Source organism: Curcuma longa, chromosome 6, assembly GCF_044706935.1.
Source record: "Curcuma longa cultivar G26 ecotype Majalengka, Jawa Barat chromosome 6, ITB_CL_G26_1.1, whole genome shotgun sequence".
NCBI classification, from domain to species: Eukaryota; Viridiplantae; Streptophyta; class Magnoliopsida; order Zingiberales; family Zingiberaceae; genus Curcuma; species Curcuma longa.
In genome coordinates this window covers 6934144-6958372 of record NC_133866.1, presented here as the reverse complement: position 1 = coordinate 6958372, position 24229 = coordinate 6934144, and the positions used below count along the sequence as shown (strand labels likewise).

At 34.2% G+C, this 24229-nt stretch overlaps 2 protein-coding genes across 3 annotated transcripts in view; both read left to right on the top strand.

Annotated features, from left to right (window-relative positions):
* LOC141830624 (xanthine dehydrogenase-like) overlaps positions 1-24229 on the top strand; it is a 157532-nt gene that overhangs the window by 46604 nt on the left and 86699 nt on the right. For both annotated transcript variants that reach the window (XM_074718030.1, XM_074718029.1), the window contains exons 2-9: positions 5374-5473; positions 5756-5864; positions 9189-10685; positions 14180-14422; positions 14538-14852; positions 15633-15872; positions 18007-18291; positions 18388-18609. In XM_074718030.1, coding sequence (XP_074574131.1) covers positions 5374-5473; positions 5756-5864; positions 9189-10685; positions 14180-14422; positions 14538-14852; positions 15633-15872; positions 18007-18291; positions 18388-18609 — 3011 coding nt within the window. The remainder of the gene's footprint in view (positions 1-5373; positions 5474-5755; positions 5865-9188; positions 10686-14179; positions 14423-14537; positions 14853-15632; positions 15873-18006; positions 18292-18387; positions 18610-24229) is intronic.
* Positions 21490-23382, top strand: LOC141830673 (large ribosomal subunit protein eL20). Its single transcript, XM_074718091.1, has 4 exons — positions 21490-21576; positions 21710-21825; positions 21905-21968; positions 22855-23382. The coding sequence occupies exons 1-4, from the start codon at positions 21562-21564 to the stop codon at positions 23194-23196; spliced, it is 537 nt and encodes a 178-aa protein (XP_074574192.1). The 5' UTR covers positions 21490-21561; the 3' UTR covers positions 23197-23382.

Here is a 24229-nt window from a genome sequence, read left to right as displayed (position 1 = left end):
CCTTTCAGTAGTTTTAATTAAATGTGTCTCATTCCTTTCAACGTTTTATACCCGCTTAGTTCAGGACATGATTTATGTGTTGGTCCCCATTAGGCTGACTATGTCACACCTAGCCTAAGCTGCTTTCTTGTCATGTGGATTCAAGTTACTTGTATACGTATTCAAGAATACCGTACTCTTGACATGTAATGTTTTGGCCAAAAACTTTTAATAGCAATCCTGACAAATGACCGCAAGGTATACGTCTCTTTTTTTCAAAGAGAAGTAAATCCTCTGCGGGCTATTCAAACACCTTTGGGCACTTTATCTTATACCCGAGTGTTGGGATTGTTCCGGTGCAATATGCATGTCTACACGTTTCATAAACATGCGCAACAGAAATATAACAAATAATTACAACTAATTATTAAACAACACACGTATGAATAACAGGTAATAACAAGTACAAGACATAGCAGGAAATTAAAATTTTATAGAATAAAATTATTCTAAATGCACAATTAAAATTTACAAAAAACTCAATTCTGCACGTACCTTTCCAATGACGTTCGAGCGGTATTGGTATCTATCGAGCGATCCTCATCGGAATCCCACCTCTACTGGTGATCCACGCCAAACTCCCGTCTGGACGACTTCGGAAGTTATGAATCGCGTCATCGTCTTCGGTACTAACCGATGATCGATGACGATTGAATCGAAAGAAATCTTATTCCAAAATCAGGCAACAACGTTTGTCGTGATCGTTCTAGAGCTTTCTAACTATCACCGAGAATCCATATTTTCGATACAGTTTGTGGTGATCAACCATTGACTGCCAATAACGGACAAATAGTTAAAACGCTTTCGATTAAGATGAAATAATTTCTGAAAACTTCATAAGTTGTCGGAAAGTTGACAAACGATCGTCAGACGACCGATGTCTTGATTAACCGCAACTGAACAAAAGAAACAGGACAACAAGTTACAACGATGCCCATAGTACTCGGGAGAGAGGGGCAGGTAACGGCGCAATCGGGAAACTAAGGATTGCGACACTCGCACCTTTGGCTGACGATACGAGTCTCTCCGACGACGGTTGTTTCGTTTTAACAGCAAGCACAATCATAAAGAGGAAGAACCTAATATACTACAATCACAGTCAGCACAAAAGGAAGAAGCCTGTCTTTTCCTCTTCCACGTGGCTGATCAGCAAACGCGATCATCATGGATTCTCTGTTCCTAGGGTTTGATCTCCATGGACGGCTTTAGGGTTTCCGGAGCTTAAAGGAAGCGGCGCCATTCAAGTCTCTGGCTCTCCTCCTCGCGCGGCCGGAGCAGAGGTTGCTAGCATCAGAGCAAGGGCGCGCGATCAACCGGAGCACAGGCAACCACCGTCAGAGCAGGATCACGCGATCGGCCAGAGGAAAGCAGCGCCGGAGCTAGGGTTTCATCCTTCGTCTCCCACACGGTCGGCGGCGCTCGCACACAGGGAGAAAACGGCTGAAACGAAGGACGCCGTCGCGGCAACATCAAGCAGGACTGAGCTCGCGAGGAAGAAAACAATCCCTTCCGCTGGAGCTAGGGTTTACATCCTCGCCGCTTGTCACCACCCCTTTCGGGAAGCCGCCATCTAGACCTAAATCTCCAGCGCCGCCCGATTCAGAAGAAGGGGAAGTTCCTCTGTTTCATCGCGCGCTCAGAAGAAGCCCCAACCCAAAATCGCGATTAAGGGTTTTTAGAGGATGCACAGTGCGGCGGAGGGTTTGGATGGGTGAACCGGATTTTAGGGTTTGCATAGTGGGTTGAACTGGAACTGAACCAAACTATGTTACTATAGTAAATCAGATTCAAACTTGGTTCGCTCGGTTCACTAACCAAACGAATTCCGATTTGATCCAAATCAGTTTTGTTTGATTCATCTTCGCAAGACGAATCTACTCATCTCTTCCGTTTTGCCAAAATCTCTTCCATCGTGAACTAAATCAAGTTGGTTCAATTCGATTCAAAATTAAAATAATTGGTTCACTAACCAAACAAACTCTGATTTAAACGAAATCAGTTTCATTCGTTTCGTCTTCGTAAGACGGATTTCATCATATTGTTCTTGGTCTGGTCCAACCAGACTTTATTTCTCTCGTTCTGAGAATTCAATTCTCAAACTCGTTTAAGTCCTTTAGAGAACTTGTAATGCGTGTGACCCAATAGGTTCCCGATTATGTTGGTCGTCCGTAATTAACAATTAATTATGAAACGATCATGATGACACCTAGTAGTACATCATGATCCCCAATTGACCGAAAAATCAACGATTGATTCCAGAACAGTTTCTAAACCCTTTAGCAGCTAAACTGAATCATGTCTCGTTCCTTTCACCGTCTTATACCCGCTTGGTTCAGGACATGGTCTATGTGTCGATCCCCACTAGGCTGACTATGTCACACCTAGTCCAAACTGTTTTCTTGTCTTGTGGATTCAAGTTACTTATATACGTATCCAAGAGTACCGTACTCTTGATATGTAATGCTTTGACCAAAGACTTTTAGTAACAATCCTGACAAGCGGCCGCAAGGTATACGTCTCCTTTTTCAAGGAGCGATGAATCCTTATGGGCTATTCAAACACCTTCGGGCACTTCGTCTTCTACCCAATCATCTCGGGTCCATACCTCCTCGGAGATACTTGCTTAAGATGTCAAAGTATAAGCCTCCGTGATCAAGGTGACTTGAATACCGCAAGTCAAAGAAAGCTCGCACTTAAGCTGCACTGAGATCTTCATTGATATATATATATCGAACCATATGAAGTCTCAAAGCAGGTCACTCCAATGAACTAGTTACCTTTAACCAGCATCTACGTTTAACTCTCAACATCTAATGTCGACAGCAGTGAGATCAGTTGTTTGGCTAACCAAGGAATCCAAAACGTGCTAGTCTCAACAGAATCGATGACGTCCGCTCTCATCAATTCCTCGACTAGGGATAATTTCAATACGTTTATAATTACACATGTAGAGATGCTCAGTAGTTGTGATTTAATTATAAATTCTCTCACGCTATGAATCGTATTGCGGACATTCAGTATTTGAGTTTAAAATCCAATCAAACATATATGGAATGTGTACTCAAATAGTGAATTGCTATTTATCCAATAAATAGTATAACCGTAAGGTGATTGCCATAGGACACCCCTTAAATTAACACCGGATCTACACCTCCTCAGAGATGCTTGCTTAAGATATCAAAGTATAAGTCTCCATGACCAAAGTGACTTAAATACCGCAAGTCAAAGGAAACTCGCACTTAAGCTGCATTGAAATCTTCATTGACATTTGTATTGAACCATATGAAGTGTCAAGGTAGGTCACTCCAATGAACTAATTACCTTTAACCAACATTCACGTTTAACTCTCAACATCAAATGTCTTCAGCAGTAAGATCGGTTGCTTGGCTAACCAAGGAGTTTAATCGTGCTAGTCTCAACAGAATCGATGACGTCCGTCCTTATCAATTCCTCGACTAGGGATAATTTCAATACATTCATAATTGCACATGTAGAGAAGCTCACGAGTTGTGATCCAATCACAAATTCTCTCATGTTATGAATCGTACTGCGGACATTCAATATTTGAGTTTAAGATCCAATCAAACACATATAGAATGTGCACTCAAATAGTAAATTGCTATTTATCTAATAAATAGTATAACCGTAAAGCGATTGCCTTAGGACACCTCTCAAATTTAACACTATCCTTAAATAAAATTTATCCTATTTTATTTTGTTAATTACGTTTTCTTTTGGTCTTCCTCTTCTTCATTTAATATGTGTATTTGTCATAGTTCACATCATTTAATTGGAATATTTATTAGTTGTCTAAGTACATAACCTTGCGATCTTAAATGCGTCTCTTGGAATTTCCCTCAATAGGAGCAACCTTGACTTTCTGTCTAATATTCTCATTTTTTACTCTTCCATTCTTATATGTCCACACATCCATCTTAACATTTTCATCTCTGCAACTCTCATCTTTTGCTCTTGTACTTAGGTTTATAGTCCAACATTCAACTTTATATAAGTTAGCAGGTCTAATTGTCGTTTTGAAGAATTTTCCTTTAAATTTTAAAAGTACTTTATGATAACAGCTTCTCATCCTTTAACTTCCACAACTTGATTCTAAGAGTCGTGCACTTTTTTTTCTTCTATTAATATTATGCTTGAGGTGTATATCTAATACTATTAACTTATGTTGGATATAAAATTAATTTGCTATTTATTTTATTGTTCCTATTTTTAAATGTAACAAAAAAATGTATTAGCTATTATAAGTTTATATATCATTACAAAATCCAATATAGAGTTTCCTTTTTATTCCAAAATCATACATCCATCATATTTCTCATTTCTTACTCTTACGTGTCATTTAGTTCTCCTCCTATTAAAATCATTTTGTTTTGTTGAATTTTTTGTACTACCTCATCTAGGTCTTCCCAAAACTTTTATTTGGTGTCTTCATCTAATCTTACTTGTGGTGCATATATACTAATTACATTGATGGTTTCTTTCATCTTGAGAATTATAATCTTATCCCCTTCCTAACTACCCCTATTACTTTATCTTTTAACGAACTAGCTACAATAATATAAACTTCATTTCTTGTTTTATTCCTTGTGTACCATAACTTAAAATCTAAGTTTTTATCATTTTTTCCTTCTCTTGTACTCATTTTATCTCCTATAAACATAAAATATTAATTCTTTTTTTTAATTATCGTATCTACTACCTCTATTGTTTTATTAGTGAGCATTCTTATGTTCCATGTCCCAAATCTAAGACAATCGGTATTCCTAGAATGTTTGTTCTTATCTAACATATGATGTGAGAAATAATGTACATTTAATATTACACTCAAGTTCTCATGGAGATATAGCGGCCCTTGGTGAGACATTGTAGTCAGACCCTACAACACATTCCTACAGGGTACAATCTATCATTAACACAATAGTTTGATGGATCCATTACTAGAATATTTACCTGTATTTGATGCTGGCTGACAACTCAATGCAACCCTCAATCTTTTTCATCTTGAGTTGGAACTGACATTGGTGGTTTTAAGGAAACTTTTATACAAAATAAGAAATATCCTAGGGTATATAAACTTCCTAATAAGTTCAATGCAGGCTGTATGGTATAGGCAGCATAGCCAGTGATTGGGTTCTTAATTATTCTCTAATTAAATCATGTTAATGGAGTTATCTTTGTGATATCATTTCCGTGTTTCAACCACCAGCTTCTTGAATCTTTGTTTGATTTTCTTGTTGAAAGTTTGATGTTGTACAGTTCTTCAATATATCTTTATGATTGTAAACAAAATGACAACTTCATTTTTTTTGGATGTAGATATTGGTCTAACAGGAACAAAACTTGGATGCGGTGAAGGTGGTTGTGGAGCTTGCACAGTAATGATTTCTTGTTTTGATGAATGGTCAAGGAAATCAAAGTGAGTAAATTTTCTGATTAGCATAACTACTTTTATTGATAAATTTTTTGTTTGATACGGGTGGTTTTTTGAATATCTTGAATTTCACTAAGCTCAAGATGCAAAATGCTTATGTGGTGTGACATTGATTGCTTTTATTGTTGGCTAAATTATGGATTTATTTATGAAGGGATTTGGTACACTTTGTTGTATAGCGTGTTTTCTTACAAATTCCTGTTCTGTTTAATGTCATGAAACTCACAGTTATTGTAAAGTTAATTTCTCATAGTATGACTTGTATAGGCACTATGCTATAAATGCATGTTTGGCTCCGTTATATTCTGTTGAAGGTATGCACGTAATAACAGTTGAAGGAATTGCAGATAGTAGACGAAGCTTGCACCCCATCCAGGTACTGTTTTTCTCTTCAATGCTTAATTTATATTGTGTGAAAATAAGATCAATTAGAGGATTGTGTAACGTTTTCTTAGGAATTATTTATTTTGTTTTATGTAGAAGTCTTTGTTTCTCCTCATTATAGCTTTGTTTTGTCTGAAAATAAGATCAGTTAATTGATTGGTTGCTTTTTCATAGGGATTATTTTATTATTGTTTTGGTATTTAGTCAAAAACCGCCAATGTCAGTCCTAAGCAGGATGAAAATGGTTAAGGTTGCATTATGTTGTTAGTCAACATCAAACATAAGTGAATGTTTTATGAATAGATCTATCAAATTATTGTGCTAATATTAGGTTGTTATTTGGAAGAAACATGTTGCAGGGTTTGACTATGATGCTTGGAAAGGACCGTTACATCTTCATGAGAACTCGTGTTTAGTGTAGTGTTAAATATACAAATGTTCTCATACCGTAGGTTGGATAAGAACAAACATTATAGGAATATGGATCGTCTTAGATTTGGAACATGGAATATAGGACTGCTTATTGATACAACAATGAAGGTAGTAGATATAATGATTACGAAAAAATTAATATTTTATATTTGCAGGAGACAAAATGGATAGAAGAGAAGACAATGATAATATAGAATTCAAGTTTTAAGTTATGATATATAAGGAGTAAAACGGTTTGCGGCGGCATTCTTTTTTTTCTTTATTTTATTGAACTATTAATTTCTTGGTTATATTTTTTAAACCATTAATTCTTTTCTCTCTTAAGTTTTATTAATTTATTTTCTTATTTTTCTCCTCCTTAAACGCATGGAATTTTTTTTTAAGAATGAAGTTTCTTTTCTTCTATTAATTTCTTTCCCTCCTTCACCCATTTACATGGACAAACACGCTAGGAAAACTACCTCTTCAAAGATAGAGGGGACGGGGATATATTGCTAGGAAAGATAGAAAAGAAAATTAAATATAATATAATTTTCAATACTATTACGACTGAACTAAATTATTCTACATATAAATTTAGTTTAATTTAAACCGATCAAAATGAATTTAGTGCAATTCAATTTAAACTTGATCCTAATCACCATGTCTAGACTCGAATTAACCTTAAATTGACTTTTACTTAATATTAATTTTTAAAATACTAGTTTAATTTAACTTAATTAATTACTTATTTTTTAATAAATTATTTAAAATAAAATTTTTAAGTAAGATAAAATCTATTATTTATAGATTTTGTATGTTCTAACTTTTGTGATGTCAATAGAGATAAAAAATTAAAGTTATCTCTAAGAATTATCATATATATATATATATATATATCAATCATCATTCCTTTATTTTTTTACTATACAATAGAAAATTTAGCCACTACTTTTACATATTTTCAAAATACAAAAAAATAAAAATTACAAATAAATGTACCATAATTAATCCTTAAAATTATCAAAATATATCTAAAGATCGAAATTGATGATCAATCTTCATGGCCATTATAAATGTAAGGTCTCGAACTTAATACCTCTGCAATAAAACTTGAAATCGAAAATCAATCTTTATTACCATTGTAAATGCAAGATCATGGACTTTATGCCTAAATGGCAGCTCGGTGCATAAAGCTTTTGCTAATGCAGGATTTTGAGAAAGGGTTTATTGTACGCAACCTTATCTTGTATTACAAGAGGTTGTTTTCACAATTCGAACCTATAACCACTAGGTCACACAGTAGCAACTTGATTATTAAGCCAAGACTTCCCTTCACTTCATGCCTTTATAATAAAATTATAATTAAGAATATTTAATTATGTGCAATAATTATAAAAATATATTTTTTAAATTGATACATTTAATCAATAAGTATCAAATATCTCATGAGATAATATTAAAACTTAAATTCAATATTCAACATTTCAAATATAACCTAATAGTAAACATTTATAAAATCAAATATTAATACAGTTATTTTTTAATTAATATATTTTATATTTAAAAAAGAATCAAAATCGTATCAGCATGACGCGATATGGAATCGAGACCCTATAGTTCCGATTATAAATTGAAAATCTGACACGATTCAAAATTTTAAACTATAGAACAACTAAATATGAAAAATGTTTATTTGATAGGTACGTATTTTTTTAAATAATAAAGAAATTTTAATATTGATTAATGATAATTATATATGTTTAATTATTTTAAGTTACTATCTCAATCTACATATCAATACTAATATACTTTAGCATAATTTCTTAATAGCTCTCAAAAGTATAGTATCAAGACTATAGTCAAACAAAGAATTCGTTGTTGAGGCTATTAACAAATGTCGATTATTTTGTGAGGCATATGATTCTTTTGGTAATTCTTTTATTGTGTTAGTAGATATAAAATAGATACCGATAAATATAAAATAATTTATTACTAGTAATTGTTAACATATATAAAGACTTTTAATTTTGTTCACTTATTTATCGGACGGGTGATTATAATATGGAAGATCAACCTCGAATTCTGAAATGATTGCATTACAAATTCTCATTTTTTCAAGTGGTTATGAAAAAAATTGGTCAACTTTCTTTCTCATTCGTATGAAATTGTGAAACCGTCTCTTTTATTGTGCTTAGAGGAGATGTTCTACATTCATTATAATGTGTTTTCAACTAAGTGCCATAACAGAGGAGGAACAAGAGTCCAATAATGTAGACCCATTTGATATTGAATTTGTCTAGACTGAGGGTGATCCAATGATGGATTGGTGGAGTATTGTTATGGCTAGGAATCTGTTACTTGATGAAGTAGGAGATCCGTCATGACCATCTCAATTCCTTATTCAAAGATTGAAAAAGTGCAATATAGAGTAGATGTTGGTATATTGGTGAGGAAGATGATGATGATACTTTTGACTGAAAATTTCTGTTGTGTGGATCTTGTTTTAGATGTTCTCAGTCATTCGAACTTAAACACAACCAAAGTCTTTGTCAAGGAAATGTAAAGACAACTTATGTAATTTTTACTAAAGAAAAAAGGAAACATGATGAGAGTGTGATCAAACATCATCTGTAATCTGAGGAGAAGTTTGGAATAATGATAGTGATGTCGACAATAGTGTAATTACTGATGAAGGAAATGACCACATTTTATAGATATGGATTGATTTTTCTGCAAAAATCTCCACTCTTTACTCCCCCAACAGTGCCCATGTTTCTTCTGTTTAATGTAAGTTATTTGCAATACTTGTTTCAGTTTTGCTAGTTTCTTATTGCCTTTGTCATTTTCATCTCAACTAATTGCTCTGATTATATGATTTCTTGTGTGTTTGATATAACTCCAGGAATCATTATCCCAAGCGCATGGTTCACAGTGTGGATTTTGCACTCCTGGATTTGTCATGTCTATGTATGCACTACTAAGATCTTGTAATGAGCCACCTTCTGAAGAGAAAATTGAAGAATGTCTGGCAGGAAATTTATGTCGCTGCACAGGTTATAGGCCAATTCTTGATGCTTTTCGTGTCTTTGCGAAAACAGATGATCTATTATATACCAAGACAATGTCAGAGAATAACTTGTCTGGTGATTTTGTTTGCCCTTCAACTGGAAAACCATGTGACTGTGGAAAAGGAACAACTAACAGGAGTGAAACCTCAACATGTGGCAAGCAGTACAGCCCTTTTTTATACAACAGAATTGATGGAAGTTTGTACAGTGAAAAGGAACTCATTTTCCCTCCAGAACTTCTCTTAAGGAAAATTATGCCTCTTAGTTTACATGGTTGCGAAGGAGTTAAGTGGTACAGACCTCTTAGACTCCAGCAAGTATTGGACTTGAAATCTTTGTATCGAGATGCCAAGCTTGTGATTGGTAATACTGAAGTAGGAATTGAAACAAAGTTTAAGAATCTTCAATACCAAGTTTTGATCTCTGTCACACATGTGTCAGAGCTTAATATATTAAGCATGAATGAGGAAGGACTTGAAATTGGTGCCTCTGTAAGACTAACTGAACTTCAGAAATTTCTTAGGAAGGTAATAACAGAACACACTGATGATAAAACTTCTTCATGCAAAGCAATCCTGGAGCAGCTGAAATGGTTTGCTGGAAATCAGATAAAAAATGTTGCTTCTGTAGGCGGAAATATCTGTACTGCTAGCCCTATCTCAGACTTGAATCCACTTTGGATGGCTGCAGGAGCAATTTTCCAGGTTATAAGCTGCAAAGGAAATGTTAGAACAATTCCTGCCAAAGATTTTTTTCTTTCTTATCGCAAAGTTAATCTTACATATGATGAAATACTACTCTCCATCTTCCTACCCTGGACCAGACATTTGGAATTTGTCAAGGAATTTAAGCAAGCACATCGGAGAGAAGATGACATTGCACTTGTCAATGCTGGAATGCGTGTTTTTCTTAAACATGACCATGGAACATTGAAAGTTTCTGATGCCTCTATTGTTTATGGAGGTGTAGCTCCTGTTTCCTTGATTGCAACTAAGACTGAGAATTATCTTATTGGAAAGAAATGGGATGATAACTTATTGCAGGCTGCTCTGAAGATATTGCAAGAGGACATTGTTCTTACAGAAAATGCACCAGGAGGAATGGTGGAATTTCGCAAATCCCTAACTTCAAGTTTTTTCTTTAAGTTTTTTTCATTTGTTACAAATGAAATGAATCACAAAGGATTTTTAATCAAAGGTTTGAATGCAACTGATATGTCAGCCATTCAACCAAATTATAGGCCACTAACTAGAGGAATTCAGTGTTATGAACTGACCAGACATGGGACAGCTGTAGGACTCCCTGCTATGCATCTATCGTCAAAGCTACAGGTACACAATGAAGTTTTTATAAATATTTTTCACATTAATGTTGTTTTGGTTTTGGATGCTTACTCTATGCTTCTTTATAGAACCTCAATGTGAAATTGTTTGTTTTTTTTTGACGTATGATCATCATAATCATCCAATTGTGTAAGTTCTAGTATATAGGGTCGAGTACTTGATCTTATATCTCCATTTAACTCAATACAAGTATATATTATTAGTAATTCCAAATAATTTTTACTATGTTAATTAGAGTTTCGCTTTGGATATCCTCTACCTTTCACACCTTTAATTTTTTTAGATTCAACTCGTCTAACTATAAAATTCACTTGGTTGTCTTTGAGTGTGTTACTTCTCAAACTAGTTTCTCTTAATTAACATTGGTGTTGGAGCTACTCCTGAATGCTCTTGAATAGTAATAGTTTTTTATTTCATTTTTTCTAGTTTCCTACTACACATTAGCATGATAATTATGAATTGCCCAACACTTTGATCCATAAAGTGTCATGGGTTACATAGTTATCAATTACTTACAATTCATTTGAAAATTGATGGAATCAATTGGATTTCATAAAATTAATATGATATTACTGGTATAATTGTGCAAAATTTTACATGAAGATTTTATTCATCAGTATATTTAATATGGCGGGAGAAGAACTCAGCCCAGTTGTTAAAATGGGAAAGCATAACCTACTTAGCAAGTCAAAATGATATGATTGCTCCTTGCATCGAAGATTTTATCATTTCTGAAGGAACTAGAGGTGATCAAATCGTTAGTGAAAAAGGATGAAATCAATTTAAATTGGGTCAAATCATGATGAATTTTAAAAACTTGACTGATGTAGCCGTCTTGCGTTAGTTTGATTATTAGCAAACTCATTCATGAAAGGGTGAGATTTTTTTTTAATTGCTTGGTTTTGCCACAACTTAAGATTTACCACGAGCTTAAGGATCATTTGTTCAATTTTGTCATAACTCATTAAACTGAACACCTCAACAAATTCTCTCTCATTGTCGATTGGGAAAGTTTATTGTGAATTGAGAGAGAATAGAATAACATTTTTCAATCAATAAAAATAATGTCCCATAATATGTTTTATTAAATAATAATAATAAATTTGCTCCTAATAATCATTCTTCGACCAAATGATCTCGATACCAATGCCCATTTCTACAATTTTAATTGGTCATTTCATGGATTGAAATCTTGTATCGTCTCACCTAACACAAGCTAGACATTCCGCTCCATATATAGGTCATGATGATGACAACTGGTGAACCTTCAACGGAGGCTTTTGGAAGCAATCTCAATGACACTTTCAGCCATGACAGCTCTACCTTGTGTAGGTTCCCTTCCTCCTCCTCTTCTCCTCCTCCTCCTCCTCTTCTTCTTCCTTCTTCTTCTTCATCCTTCCTCCTCCTCCTCCTATGAGGTTGAACCTTAGCTCATGGCTTAATTCAATTTTAAATCCTTGCTCATGTTGGAAAGCAAAAAACCTGTCACCATGTGTCCAAACTCACTTCCCTGGCCATTGATATTAGCTAGGCATTGCCACCACTTTGGCACCTTAGTAGCAAAATCCTTGCTCATTTTGGATGGGATGCAAACTTTGTCTCAGAATGAGATTTCGAACTTGGGCCATACCACATTTTATAGCTTTAAAACTCATCATAGTAATAAAATTTTTCTAAGTCAATTAAAATCATGTCACTTCTAATGTTCTCTATATTTTACATTTAGTTGTCAAAATAATCTATAGTTGGTCTTCTAGATATAAACCAAATTAATTCGATAAGTTTCATCTCTCATTTTCATCTAAAAAATTAGCACTTCCATTTTTGTGTTTGTCATTTTACTTCATAGTTTTAGATGTGTTTTCTTGTTCATATGAATTATCACTAGCATTGTTGATATTCCCTTATCGTTGTGTCTCACTGTTTGCTTTTATTCAGTTCTAATTGTTGGGTCTTACTGGGATTGTATATTAGAAATGTTATACTTTGCTGTGGCATCAGTGTTTATGTAAAGGTCATGTGCAACAAGCCGGATTTACTGTTTGGTGGATTGACTTGGGCGGGGTATGGCAGAAAACAATCATAATAGAACTAGCCAAGTAGGATAATCAAAATATGGCCACTTCCATTTCTCTATATTGCTTACAAACACTACTTAATTTCCTTTAATATGACATATATCATAGACACATTTCATAATCAACACACCAACATAATCTCCAACCAAGATTCACATGCCACTCCATCAACAATTCTATGTTCAGTCACCTTTAATTGATTTGAACAATTGTATTCCAAGATTAAGAAATAAGACGTCTAACCTCACAACCACCACCATTGACCATCACAACTGGTGCAACCTCAAGCAAAGACACATGACAACAATTAGACCACTTGATTGTTTTCAAAAATGATCATGAAACAACCACTGACCATATGGATCTTCTATAACATTGATCACAAGGCAACAACAATGAGGTGAATGGGAAGAACTAAAAAATCCAAATAAAATTCATTATTCATATTTCAAAATCAGAAACTTCAAAACCTCGAGATCAAAATTAAGGTTAATAGATCCTACCTTTGTTTCAAGGAATTCAACTCCAGAATGGGAATATGTCACACATATCAATCATTGTTGACCTAAACAGATCTGCTAACAAGTGCAACCCCCAGTTTCACACCTCAAGAGAGTCCAATTTTTGACAATAAACCAATCGATAACAAAACCAAATCCTAATTAAACACACGGAAAGTAAAAAGATCTGACCTCAAATATATTTGGTCCCAAATAAACCTCTTCAATCACAACATCGTTGCCTCCTTTCTTTGCAGCCAAAACCTCAGTCTGAGTCTAAGGAAACTCAATTAAACCCTAAATGAAATTCCAAGCTTTGTTTAACTCCAACTCATTTAGATCTCAATTAAATTCTACATTGTAACACATATAATATGAGCAAATAGCAACTAGGAATGTTTTTTCCTGTTATCAGTGTGAGCGTGTCTGCTAAATTATTAGGCTAGTACTAAGTTGTTTGACTGGTTCAAGTTTGATGGGCAGCTAACTAGTTTTCTAAGGAAATTGTCAACCTCACTACTTATAGACTAAGATTTGATATTTAGAATATTAGCACAGTCACACTAATAGACAATACAAATACAGATGCAATAAAGAGGTATGTGTAAGCATAAAAATTAAGATCACTGCTGCATTTCTGTCAATAGTAATGAACAGCAAATTTCCCTTGATAAAATTTGACAAATGATGTACTCCTTTTTGTGGGCTTCTATATACTAACCTAGGTTGAGTTTGGACTCTTTGATTAAGAGTGAGCAGCTAATATTGTTTTTCTAGTTACAAAGTTCTCCCATGTGATAGGTGAGGAAGAATATATAGATGATGTGTCCACCCACCCCAGCTAATATAAGTTATACCATATTCTATATTTTCTATCTGTTTTCTAATTACAAACTTTACCCAGGTAACGGGCGAGGCAGAATATGCTGATGACGTGCCAACTCCTCCAAATACTTTGCATGCTGCTTTAGTTTTGAGTAGAAAGCCTCATGCACGGATATTATCTATTGATGATTCTTTAGCCAAGTCTTCACCTGGATTTATGGGTCTTTTTTTGCATAGAGATGTCCCTGGGAGCAATAAAATTGGCCCTGTTATTCGTGATGAGGAACTTTTCGCATCAGAAACTGTTACTTGTGTTGGGCAGGTTAAAATCTTCCTTGAAATGCAAAGATCAAGCATATTTTTAACTATTGAATTATTGCTTTATGGTGAGTAGAGAACATTTTCAATTGGAAATTATGTCCACATATTTTGTGTAGGTTATTGGTATTGTTGTGGCTGATACGCATGATAATGCAAAGATTGCATCAAACAAAATTGTTGTTGAATATGAAGAGTTGCCCGCAATCTTATCCATAAGAGAAGCTGTGAAATCTTGCAATTTCTTTCCAAATACTGGAAGATGTCTGACAAAAGGGGATGTAGAATTGTGTTTCAAATCAGGTGCATGTGACAAAGTCATAGATGGGGAGGTTCAAGTTGGAGGTCAAGAACACTTTTACTTGGAACCAAATAGCAGTTTGGTTTGGACAGTCGATGGTGGAAATGAAGTACATATAGTTTCCTCTACACAAGTAAGTTGATGTCCTTTGGACTTTTGAGGCTTTCGTGGTCATACTACACTTCTATTTCTTTTTTTAATTGGCGTCAGCTGCTGAGAAAAAGTGGCCATTGCGAGTTACTATATTCTATAGTCGGTTATATGATACATTCTCAGTGTAGCTATGTTAGCAAGTGAAAGTAGCCTGATGAACAATCAATTTAATAAAAAATGAAGGGCTTAATCCTTATGAAGCATTGCTAATGTTTGCTTTATCAACATCAATTTCTTTTTATGTTTAGGTATATTCAATAACATGCATCAAGATGTTGATTGTTAGTTGAGGAGCCATCTCTAACTTAATTAGATGCATCTTTTGGGCTGACATGATAGCTGGCAATTGGATGCTGAAGCTCTCATAAAATGTATTTTGAGACTTAAAACCTCTAAGGTATCTTAAGAAAATAGTAATTTGATGTTAAAATGAAACAAATCTTACAATACTCAAACTAACACAGTAAATTTGGTGATCGACAGTGTTTTAAATTCTACTAATTCATGGAAAGGCACAAATATACAAATTCATGGCAAGAAAATCAATGGCGTGCAAAGTTTGCTGATGGATGATTGATTTATGGTTTCTTGTTGGTATGCCATTTATAGATCTCAGTTTTTTCATGGCCTTTGTCGTTGCTATTGAGATGCATGCAACCCTTTCGGGTTAATGTGATTCTATATGGACATTTTGATCTTTGCACAGTTTGGAGTTTTAATTTGTTATGATGCTTCTATATTATTGTTCATGATTTTGTAGGCCCCTCAAATGACCCAAGAGTATGTTGCTTGGGTACTGGGTCTTCCACTTTCAAAAGTAGTTTGCAAGACAAAGCGCCTTGGTGGTGGCTTCGGAGGAAAAGAATCAAGATCTAGTTTCATTGCAGCTGCAGCTTCTGTGCCATCTTATGTCTTGAGGAGACCTGTAAAAATTACATTAGACAGGGATGTGGACATGATGATAACTGGGCAGCGCCATAGTTTCCTTGGAAAATACAAGGTATACAGATATGAATGGAATGATTCTCTTTTACCCAGATTCCATTGATTTATATGCAAGTTAATAAACCAATTCTAGAAAAATGCCAATAGTATGTGATATGTCTTTTCTTGATAACCTTCTTGGAGAAGAAACCAAGTGAAAATCTTATTGCTGTTAAATTGAGTCCAGCCAACTCATGTAAGACAAATGCAACAGGTATATGACAACTGCAAAAGCCGCAGGCTCTCTGATTCTTCACATCATTCCCTTTTTTTCTGAGTTCTACTTTTATGGTTTTACCTTTAGTTGTTTCAGTCCTATCAATGCTATGTACCATAGATAAGGATGGACTAGAAACTAGAAGTGTAATCCACTGAGTGACCTTGCTTTATATGTTAAACATTTGGATTCCTGTACCAGAAACATGATTATAATCCTAGTCTGAAATATGGACTAATATCCAAGTGATAGTTATGGTTGTGAACTGAGTTTTCTCATTATAAACGGCTAAAGATTGATCCCAAACTTTTGGTACTCATCTCAAAATGCTCCCAAGGCTATTTTTGGATGGTTGCGTGGTACATGTGCAACAATGAATCACAATTGACCCATACAATTTACACTGGCACCATGGAAATTGGTATTTGTATGACAATTATCAACGCCATGGGGACTATATATGGAATTCAAAGGAATTAGAGCTCTTTTTGAGTGATCAGCTGATGATTCTTCAGAAGTCTAATTATGTTCAAGCTGCAAATGGGCCAAGGTTCTATTGACTCGATCTAGATTAATCTCACATATCATGATTCATGAGCTAAATTCAATTTGCCAATGTACGAACTTCAAATAGGTCTAGAGCGATGATCTAAGTTCTGAGTGGCATGGCTGAAATGTTGTTCCTTCTTTATGGCTGCCACAGTATGCTAGGGTTGTAGAAACATACTTTGATTTGCACCCAGTGCATCTGCACCATCATCATTATTGTTGTGCTAGTGCTGGTATCAAATATTAATATGAGTAAAGTGATTTTGAGTCAAACCATGTCAGGCCATCTCAGCATTCTGTCCTATGCAAGTTATCACTTTGGATGAACATTTAAGATTTCTGTCCAATTCTGACATCAAGAATCCATCAGACTAGCATGGTGCCACTTCCATACCATACTTCCTGTATCTAGAGATACTTGAAATAAAAGGTTAAAATGAATGAACAACCAGTTTTAGAGTGTACCCAGTGCTGGACTGCTGGTACAATACTACTGCTGTAAACTATGGACTGCCAGAAATTTGGCAGTCTGTCTATTGGTCCATGCTTGGACTGGTAAACTTCTACCTAACCAGGTAGTATGATCCAAATTCTTTTCTCTTTGCTGTTGTGGCTAACCAAAATCTGAGTTCGCATCTACCACCACATCAGCAAAAATTATTGAATCTTCTACTTATTTGATGGTGCAGTTAAGAGATTATGGTTAAACTCTTCAATATTACAGAGGAAGAGACTATGAACCAACCAATAGATTAGATTTTTGTTCACCAAGGGTTGGAGTTCAATTCCATCACTTTCTGTCTATCCTAATAATGTTGAGCAAGAGCTGACCAGCCTTCTGCTATTTCCTCATTGGGTGCATTTAGGGGATAAATAATCAACCGTGTTTTGTTCACACTTTTTTTTATCAAATTTGAGCCCCAGCAGATCAAATTTATTTTGGTAGCTTTGTCTTTGCCTTTTTCATTGAACTATGACTACGATGTCCAGTTCGGTAAGTGTATAATCTTGTGATTAGGCTGTTATGCATTGCTCATATTAGGCAGCATGAAATTTCAATTGTCAATTCTATGTACTTGTTTTGTTTTTTGTTAAATACAATAAGAAGTTCTTTAACACTACTTATACAATAGGCATTTTCAAATTTGTTTGGATATCAAAAGTGGAGATGCAAATTCTTTTCTTTGCCTCTACATCCCCGTTTTCTTTGTATAGTTTCTTTTATTTTGCTACTTCATGCATCAGAGTTAATGAATTGTATTATTTCCTCAGATTGGTGCAAAAATTAAAAAATTGATCAGCTGACTTTATGGTTAAAACTTTGTAGCTAAAATATTATCTTCTACTCAGTGCTATAATAAGATGTTAACTATGACAATCCTAGGTTGGATTTACAAATTCTGGGGAGGTTTTGGCAGTAGATCTCCAACTTTACAACAATGCTGGGAACTCATTAGACTCGTCTTTTGCAGTCCTTGAGCGTGCTATGTTTCATTCTGACAATGTTTACAATATTCCAAATATGAGAATTATAGGGGATGTTTGTTATACCAATTTTCCAAGTAATACAGCCTTCAGGGGATTTGGAGGTCCTCAAGGAATGCTTATTGCAGAAAACTGGATTCAACGGATTGCTATGGAGCTTCGAAAAAGTCCTGAAGAGATAAGGGTGAGGTTTTTTTGGTTAACATGATTATCTTTTGAAATAGTTCTACCTCATGGTGATTTTTCATTGTCTCTCAACACTTCATTGGTGTTGCATCAGGAGCTTAATTTTCAAAATGAAGGCTGTATGTTGCATTATGGTCAAGTTCTTCAATCATGTACTGTGAGCCAGCTGTGGGATCAATTAAAGCAATCATGCTCTTTTGTAAGGGCTCGGGAAAATGTCAATATGTTTAATCTCCACAACCGGTGGCGTAAGCGTGGAGTTGCGATGGTTCCTACGAAGTTTGGTATAGCATTCACTATCAAATTCATGAACCAGGTAATGGATTTTTTGCTTAGTTTCCAAATTATCATTTACTCCTTTCCATGTGAATCTAATTTATGCATCAAATAAATGTTATTTGCTTTTTTTTTCCTATTTGAACTAGGGTGAGTTATGACTCTATAGACTATAGCTCAACTTATAGAAACTTTGATGTTGCACAGTGGGAGGATACTAAATGTATGTTTCATTCACAATATATATATTTTCATTTTTCCTTTCTGAGAAATGGAGAATGAAAAATAAATATAATTCTCCTTTGAAAACTTGGAACATTAAAAAATTTGTTTGGTATACAAAAATAGAACTAGTGTTCATGGAGATATAACTGTGGAAACATTTTGGTTGATAAAAATATGACTAATTGTGATAGCCAATTAACATTTAAATAGTATAAAATATAACTATACTAAGTAGATTAATAAATGTTAAGTCATAATGGTTTTTTTATATTTATTATACAAAAATTCTAGTATATTATTTAATATTCTCTTAATAGAAGATGATCTTTAAAATATAATAAGAATGTTATTAAATTATAGATAATGATAATATGATATTATATTTTAACATATTATATTATATATTGAATATTATATTCTTCCCGCAGTTTCTTTTCCTGTTTTGGATTAATTTCCTCGTTAGGGTTTTTTACGCAAACTCGATATTGATCCGATGGTCGGTTATCCTCGAAGCATTTTGTTTTTAGATCTCGGAGTCAGATCTGAAATGAATGTTCCTTTATTGCATTTGTTTGTTTCTTGGGGAAAAGTAATCCCGAACTATACACTAAGATGCACGTTTTTGTACAGATCTCAATTTTTAGGAGTGTGTAATTGAAATCCATCGGTTTTGCATATAGAATAATCACATGGCAACCGAAATTTCTGAAAATAAAACCGAGCGGAATCGTTAATAAAGCTTATCTCGTTCTTTACGATCTTAAAAAATCTTTACCTTTCATTTTCATTGTATGAATCAGAGTAGTCAAATAATATATGTTCATTGACGATCTATTGGATGTTTGCTGCTCATTACTTGTTCTGCATTTTCTTCTTCCACATTTCCCCAAACACATGCATTCCGGCCATCTTCCCCATTTCCACCGGCGATCCCCGGCCATCGCTCTGCTGCCTTGCGCCATTGCTCCATTTGAACTCTCATCCTCCTCACTGCAGCCAACTGTGCCAGTAGCAGCCTGATTCTCTGTCTTGAACTCTTCTTCTTCAGACTTTCGTTTGAAGATCATGTTCTCCTCTAAAAGAATCTCCACTTTCATCTTTCTTCATGAAGCTCAGTAGGATTGCTATGCTCTGCCTCTATGTAAACAACTAGAAATTTTAACATGATACGAGAACAGGTAAAGAAACTGACAATGAATCGAGGATCATAGGAGGCTTTGAAAGTCAACTTTGGTCAATTTTTGACTTGGAGATTACGAAACTAAAGGTTGTGGAGGTTTTCTGAGGCTCCACAAGATTGAGATATGCAATGGCCTGCCGTGTGATACTAAAATACTAAATTGTATTTTGATGGAAAGACGATTATTCAATCTAAAAAAAAAAAACAATGCTTTGTACCAAAAAACACATTTAAAATCTACAAATCTACTAAAATAGAACCTTACCGAAACTTGCAAGTTATTAATCTCGTTACGATTTTAATAGATGAATCTCAATTCTTAACAAACATCATAGAATGAACATCAGAGATCGGTGATTCTTCTTCACCAATGAACTTACAAAAAAGCTGTCTTTATCGCTCCGAAGTTAATAAACATCCAAGTCTTCTACAACTCTAAAAATTTCTATCCTAAGAAGATGAAAAGAATGGAGAAGGTGAGACAGCAGAAGAATAACATATATCTTTTCTTCTAATTTATTTATCAGATAAATTTGAAATATAATTTATATACATTCGAGTGCAAGAGAGAGAGAGAGAGGTGAGAGATGGATGATGGATGGTGTGGATCGAACGAATTGAATTACGTCAAGTGGTTGAACAGTGCTTTTTGTTTTCTTTCAAAAGGTGTTTAAAAAGAGCCCTTGAAAATTGAGAATTAGGGTTTAAGGGAATAAAAGAAAAGGATAGAAGAGGAAAACTCACAATAGTTTGACTATAAACTCGTGACCAATGCCTATTCAAATTCTATTGCCAACCCTATCTATTTGGGTTGCAACTTAAGACTATAACAATTAGACGAATCAATTCAGGATGGGATGGAACGGATCCATCGGATTAGAAAATCTCCAATCTAACCTAGTCCAAAGTGAGTTATGGATTAAGCGGGCAAAAAAAAAATAAAAATATTAAAAATTTTATGTTTATATTACATTTTAAATTGGTTAAATTAAAAATTTTAAGTTTGAATTATGATTTAGATGGATAAAATTAATCCATTGCATTTTTTTTTTAATTTTAAAATTAAAAAAATAAATTTTCTTAGTTCACGGACTAATCCAAGTCCGTCTTGAGCCAACCCATATGGGTTGCATGCCTAGACTGAAATCTGAATCTATTTTAAAATGAGTTGATAAAATTTTAATCAAATCTGCCTAAATTTCAACCCCAAACTCTATCCTAATTAAATTTGAATTGATGGCTATAATAAAAATTCATCTAGTTAAATTATATTTTTATGAAAAAAATTAAAGACAATAAAATTATATATCGCGACTAAAACATAGTTTTTATATTTTTGGAGTGAGCTGATCATCATGAAAAATAAAGCTTTAATATATTTATGAAAAGAAGCCAATCCATTTAGGGTTTTAAATTGATGTTAGAAAAGCATTGACGATCTAAAGGCCCATGAGACCGGCCCATTTATCTGGCTGTTAGGGTTTTGGTAGTATAAATTCGTTAGAAAATGGAGCTTCGGCAGTCACGGCGGCGGAGAGAGGCCGAGAGGAGAGAGTCCAGCAGAGAGGTGATCTCAGGCTCGTCGTCATGGTGGCCTACAGGGTGAGTTCTGTTGATCCTCTCTTCCCTTCTGCGTTGTTTGGTGTACTCGATCCTTATGCTTATACTCATCCAGCTTTACGGATCACATAAATATGTGTTTTTTTGATTCCTTGTTTGTTCTGGTTGGCTTCAGTTCCATCAGTATCAGGTTGTTGGACGAGGTCTTCCAACAGAGACAGATCAACATCCGAAGATTTACAGGATGAAGCTGTGGGCGACTAATGATGTCCGCGCCAAATCCAAGTTCTGGTGGGTAGAACCCTACTTCTGAAGATCAATTTTTATCCTTTGAGAAGCACATTTATTCAACATTCTATGGCTACTGCAGGTACTTCTTGAGGAAGCTGAAGAAGATTAAGAAGAGCAATGGGCAGGTGCTCGCCATTAATGAGGTTTGTGCTTCTTTTGCCTCTGTTCGTCAACCTTCAATCAAATATGCAGTTCTTCTACTATTTTATTACATTGTTCTAGTACATTCTTTTACATGTTATTTCTTTTAAGTTGGTTGACAAGAGATCATCATGAAGTAAGAGATCATTGTCTTTGGAAACAGTTTATAATGTTGAATCTTGATGTTTTGCTGTGTTTCTTTTTAATTTTTTTAGTTGATTAGGTATTTCGTTGTATGCATCTGGTTTATTCTACTTGGTTACCAATTGAATACTAGAAATATTGTGATAATATGAACGTTGCATGATCTATCGATGTATTCTAGCAAATGCATTTGGTACTTGAAAATTCCAATGAGTTTGCTAGTTTAAGTACTCAAAACAGAGGTGTTGCCATCAATATATCCATCCATCTTAGTTTGGCTGTGGTTCTCCCTAAATGTAGTAGATACTAATTCTTTTGGTCTTCATTTCTAACTTTTAATGTTTTGCTGTGCTTCTTTTTCAATTTTTTATTTTTATAGTTGATTATGTATCTCTTTGTATGCATCGGGTTTATTCTACTTGGTTGCGAATTGAATACTAGAAATATTGTGATAATACGAACGTTGCATGATCTATCGATGTATTCTAACAAATGCATTGGGTACTTGAAAGTTTCAATGAGTTTGCTTGTTTTAAGTACTCAAAACAGTGGTGTTGCCATCAATATATCCATCCATCTTAGCTTGGTTGTGGTTCTCCCCAAATGTTGTAGATGCTAATTCTTTTGTTCGGTATGTTAAGTCGTCTATATTCATTTCTGACTTTTATTCTTGTGTTAGTGTAATAATGTTGTACTTCTGTTTCGTTGTTCTATAGGCTCACAGTAATGATCTTTTACATACAGATATTTGAGCGCAAGCCAACTAAAATCAAGAACTATGGCATATGGTTGCGGTATCAGAGCAGGACAGGGTATCATAACATGTACAAGGAATACCGCGATACTACTCTCAATGGCGCTGTCGACCAAATGTACGATGAGATGGCTTCTCGTCATCGCGTAAGGTATCATGGTATTCAGTTAATTAAAACAGCCACCATACCCGCCAAGCTCTGCAAGAGGGAGAGCACCAAGCAGTTCCACGACTCCAAAATCAAGTTCCCGCTGGTGTTCAAGAAGGTCAGGCCGTCGAGCAGGAATTTGAAAACCACCTTCAAGGCATCGAGGCCAAACTTGTTCACATGATTGGCATCAGAGGCTTCTTCTCAAGTCTTATAGTAGGTATTTCCAGTAACAATTTTCTCCTCAGATGATGAACATCATAACATCAAGAACTGCTTGAGAAATTTCAGTGTGATTTTGGTTGTTAATTTGCAAGTTAATTTGATGGATTGTGGAATTCTATATGCATTCATTCATCTTTGTTCTGTCTATTTGTTGTTGTGTATGCTTAATCTTTTTATCTCATTTAGCTTGTTACAATTAACATAAATTGTCAACCCTTAAATAAGATATCCACTTAGAAGAATTTTCTTTCTATGAGTAATTGTTTGATTGAACTACAACAGATCCAATGATAGAACCAATTAAAGGTGTTAGGGTTTCTCTTGATTAATTTTATAGGTAGATAGTTTTCTTTTGCTGGCATGAGTAGTGACAAGATTTGCTCCTTGGTATGATTGAGTTGGTGATTGTTGGATAAATTTGTTGAAGTGGATAAGGATCAAATTTTGACGGAAGTTGAGGTAATATTTTTTCCTATAGTGGTCAGTTATTGTTTTTTGATTTTTTTTTTCATAGAATAGATGGTTATAGGATCGACTTTTTGAGATAGTTGGGGTGGTTGAAGAATAGTAATGAGATTTGTGATGATTTTTGGATATTGTTGCTCTTAATCAAATAAATTATATATATATATATATTTAAACAATTGGATTTTATTAGAAAATTGAATAAAATAAATTGAATGGGTAAAAAATTAATTGATTTGATTGTTTATCGAATTAATCGATCTGTTTTTAATCGCCCTCAAGAAATTAGAATGAGTATTTTTTTTATTGAGTTTGAAATTGATATTTTAATTTTTTTTTTAAACAAACACTAAATATATGTCACATTATTCACAAATCTATTATATTATCATATTTTTTTATTAATTATCATATCTTTTTTATTAATGATATGGATATTCAGTTTAATATTAACTCATGCGGTGTTATTTTGATAATTTTTAAAAGTGGTATATATATATATATTAACAATATGAATAATAAAGAAG

What these genes read in the sequence shown, in the direction of transcription:
- LOC141830673 (XM_074718091.1), top strand. An exon ending in CGCGCCAAATCCAAGTTCTG is followed by an intron (nt 21,826 to 21,904) that starts GTGGGTAGAACC and finishes TGGCTACTGCAG; the next exon opens with GTACTTCTTGAGGAAGCTGA. An exon ending in AGGTGCTCGCCATTAATGAG is followed by an intron (nt 21,969 to 22,854) that starts GTTTGTGCTTCT and finishes TTTTACATACAG; the next exon opens with ATATTTGAGCGCAAGCCAAC.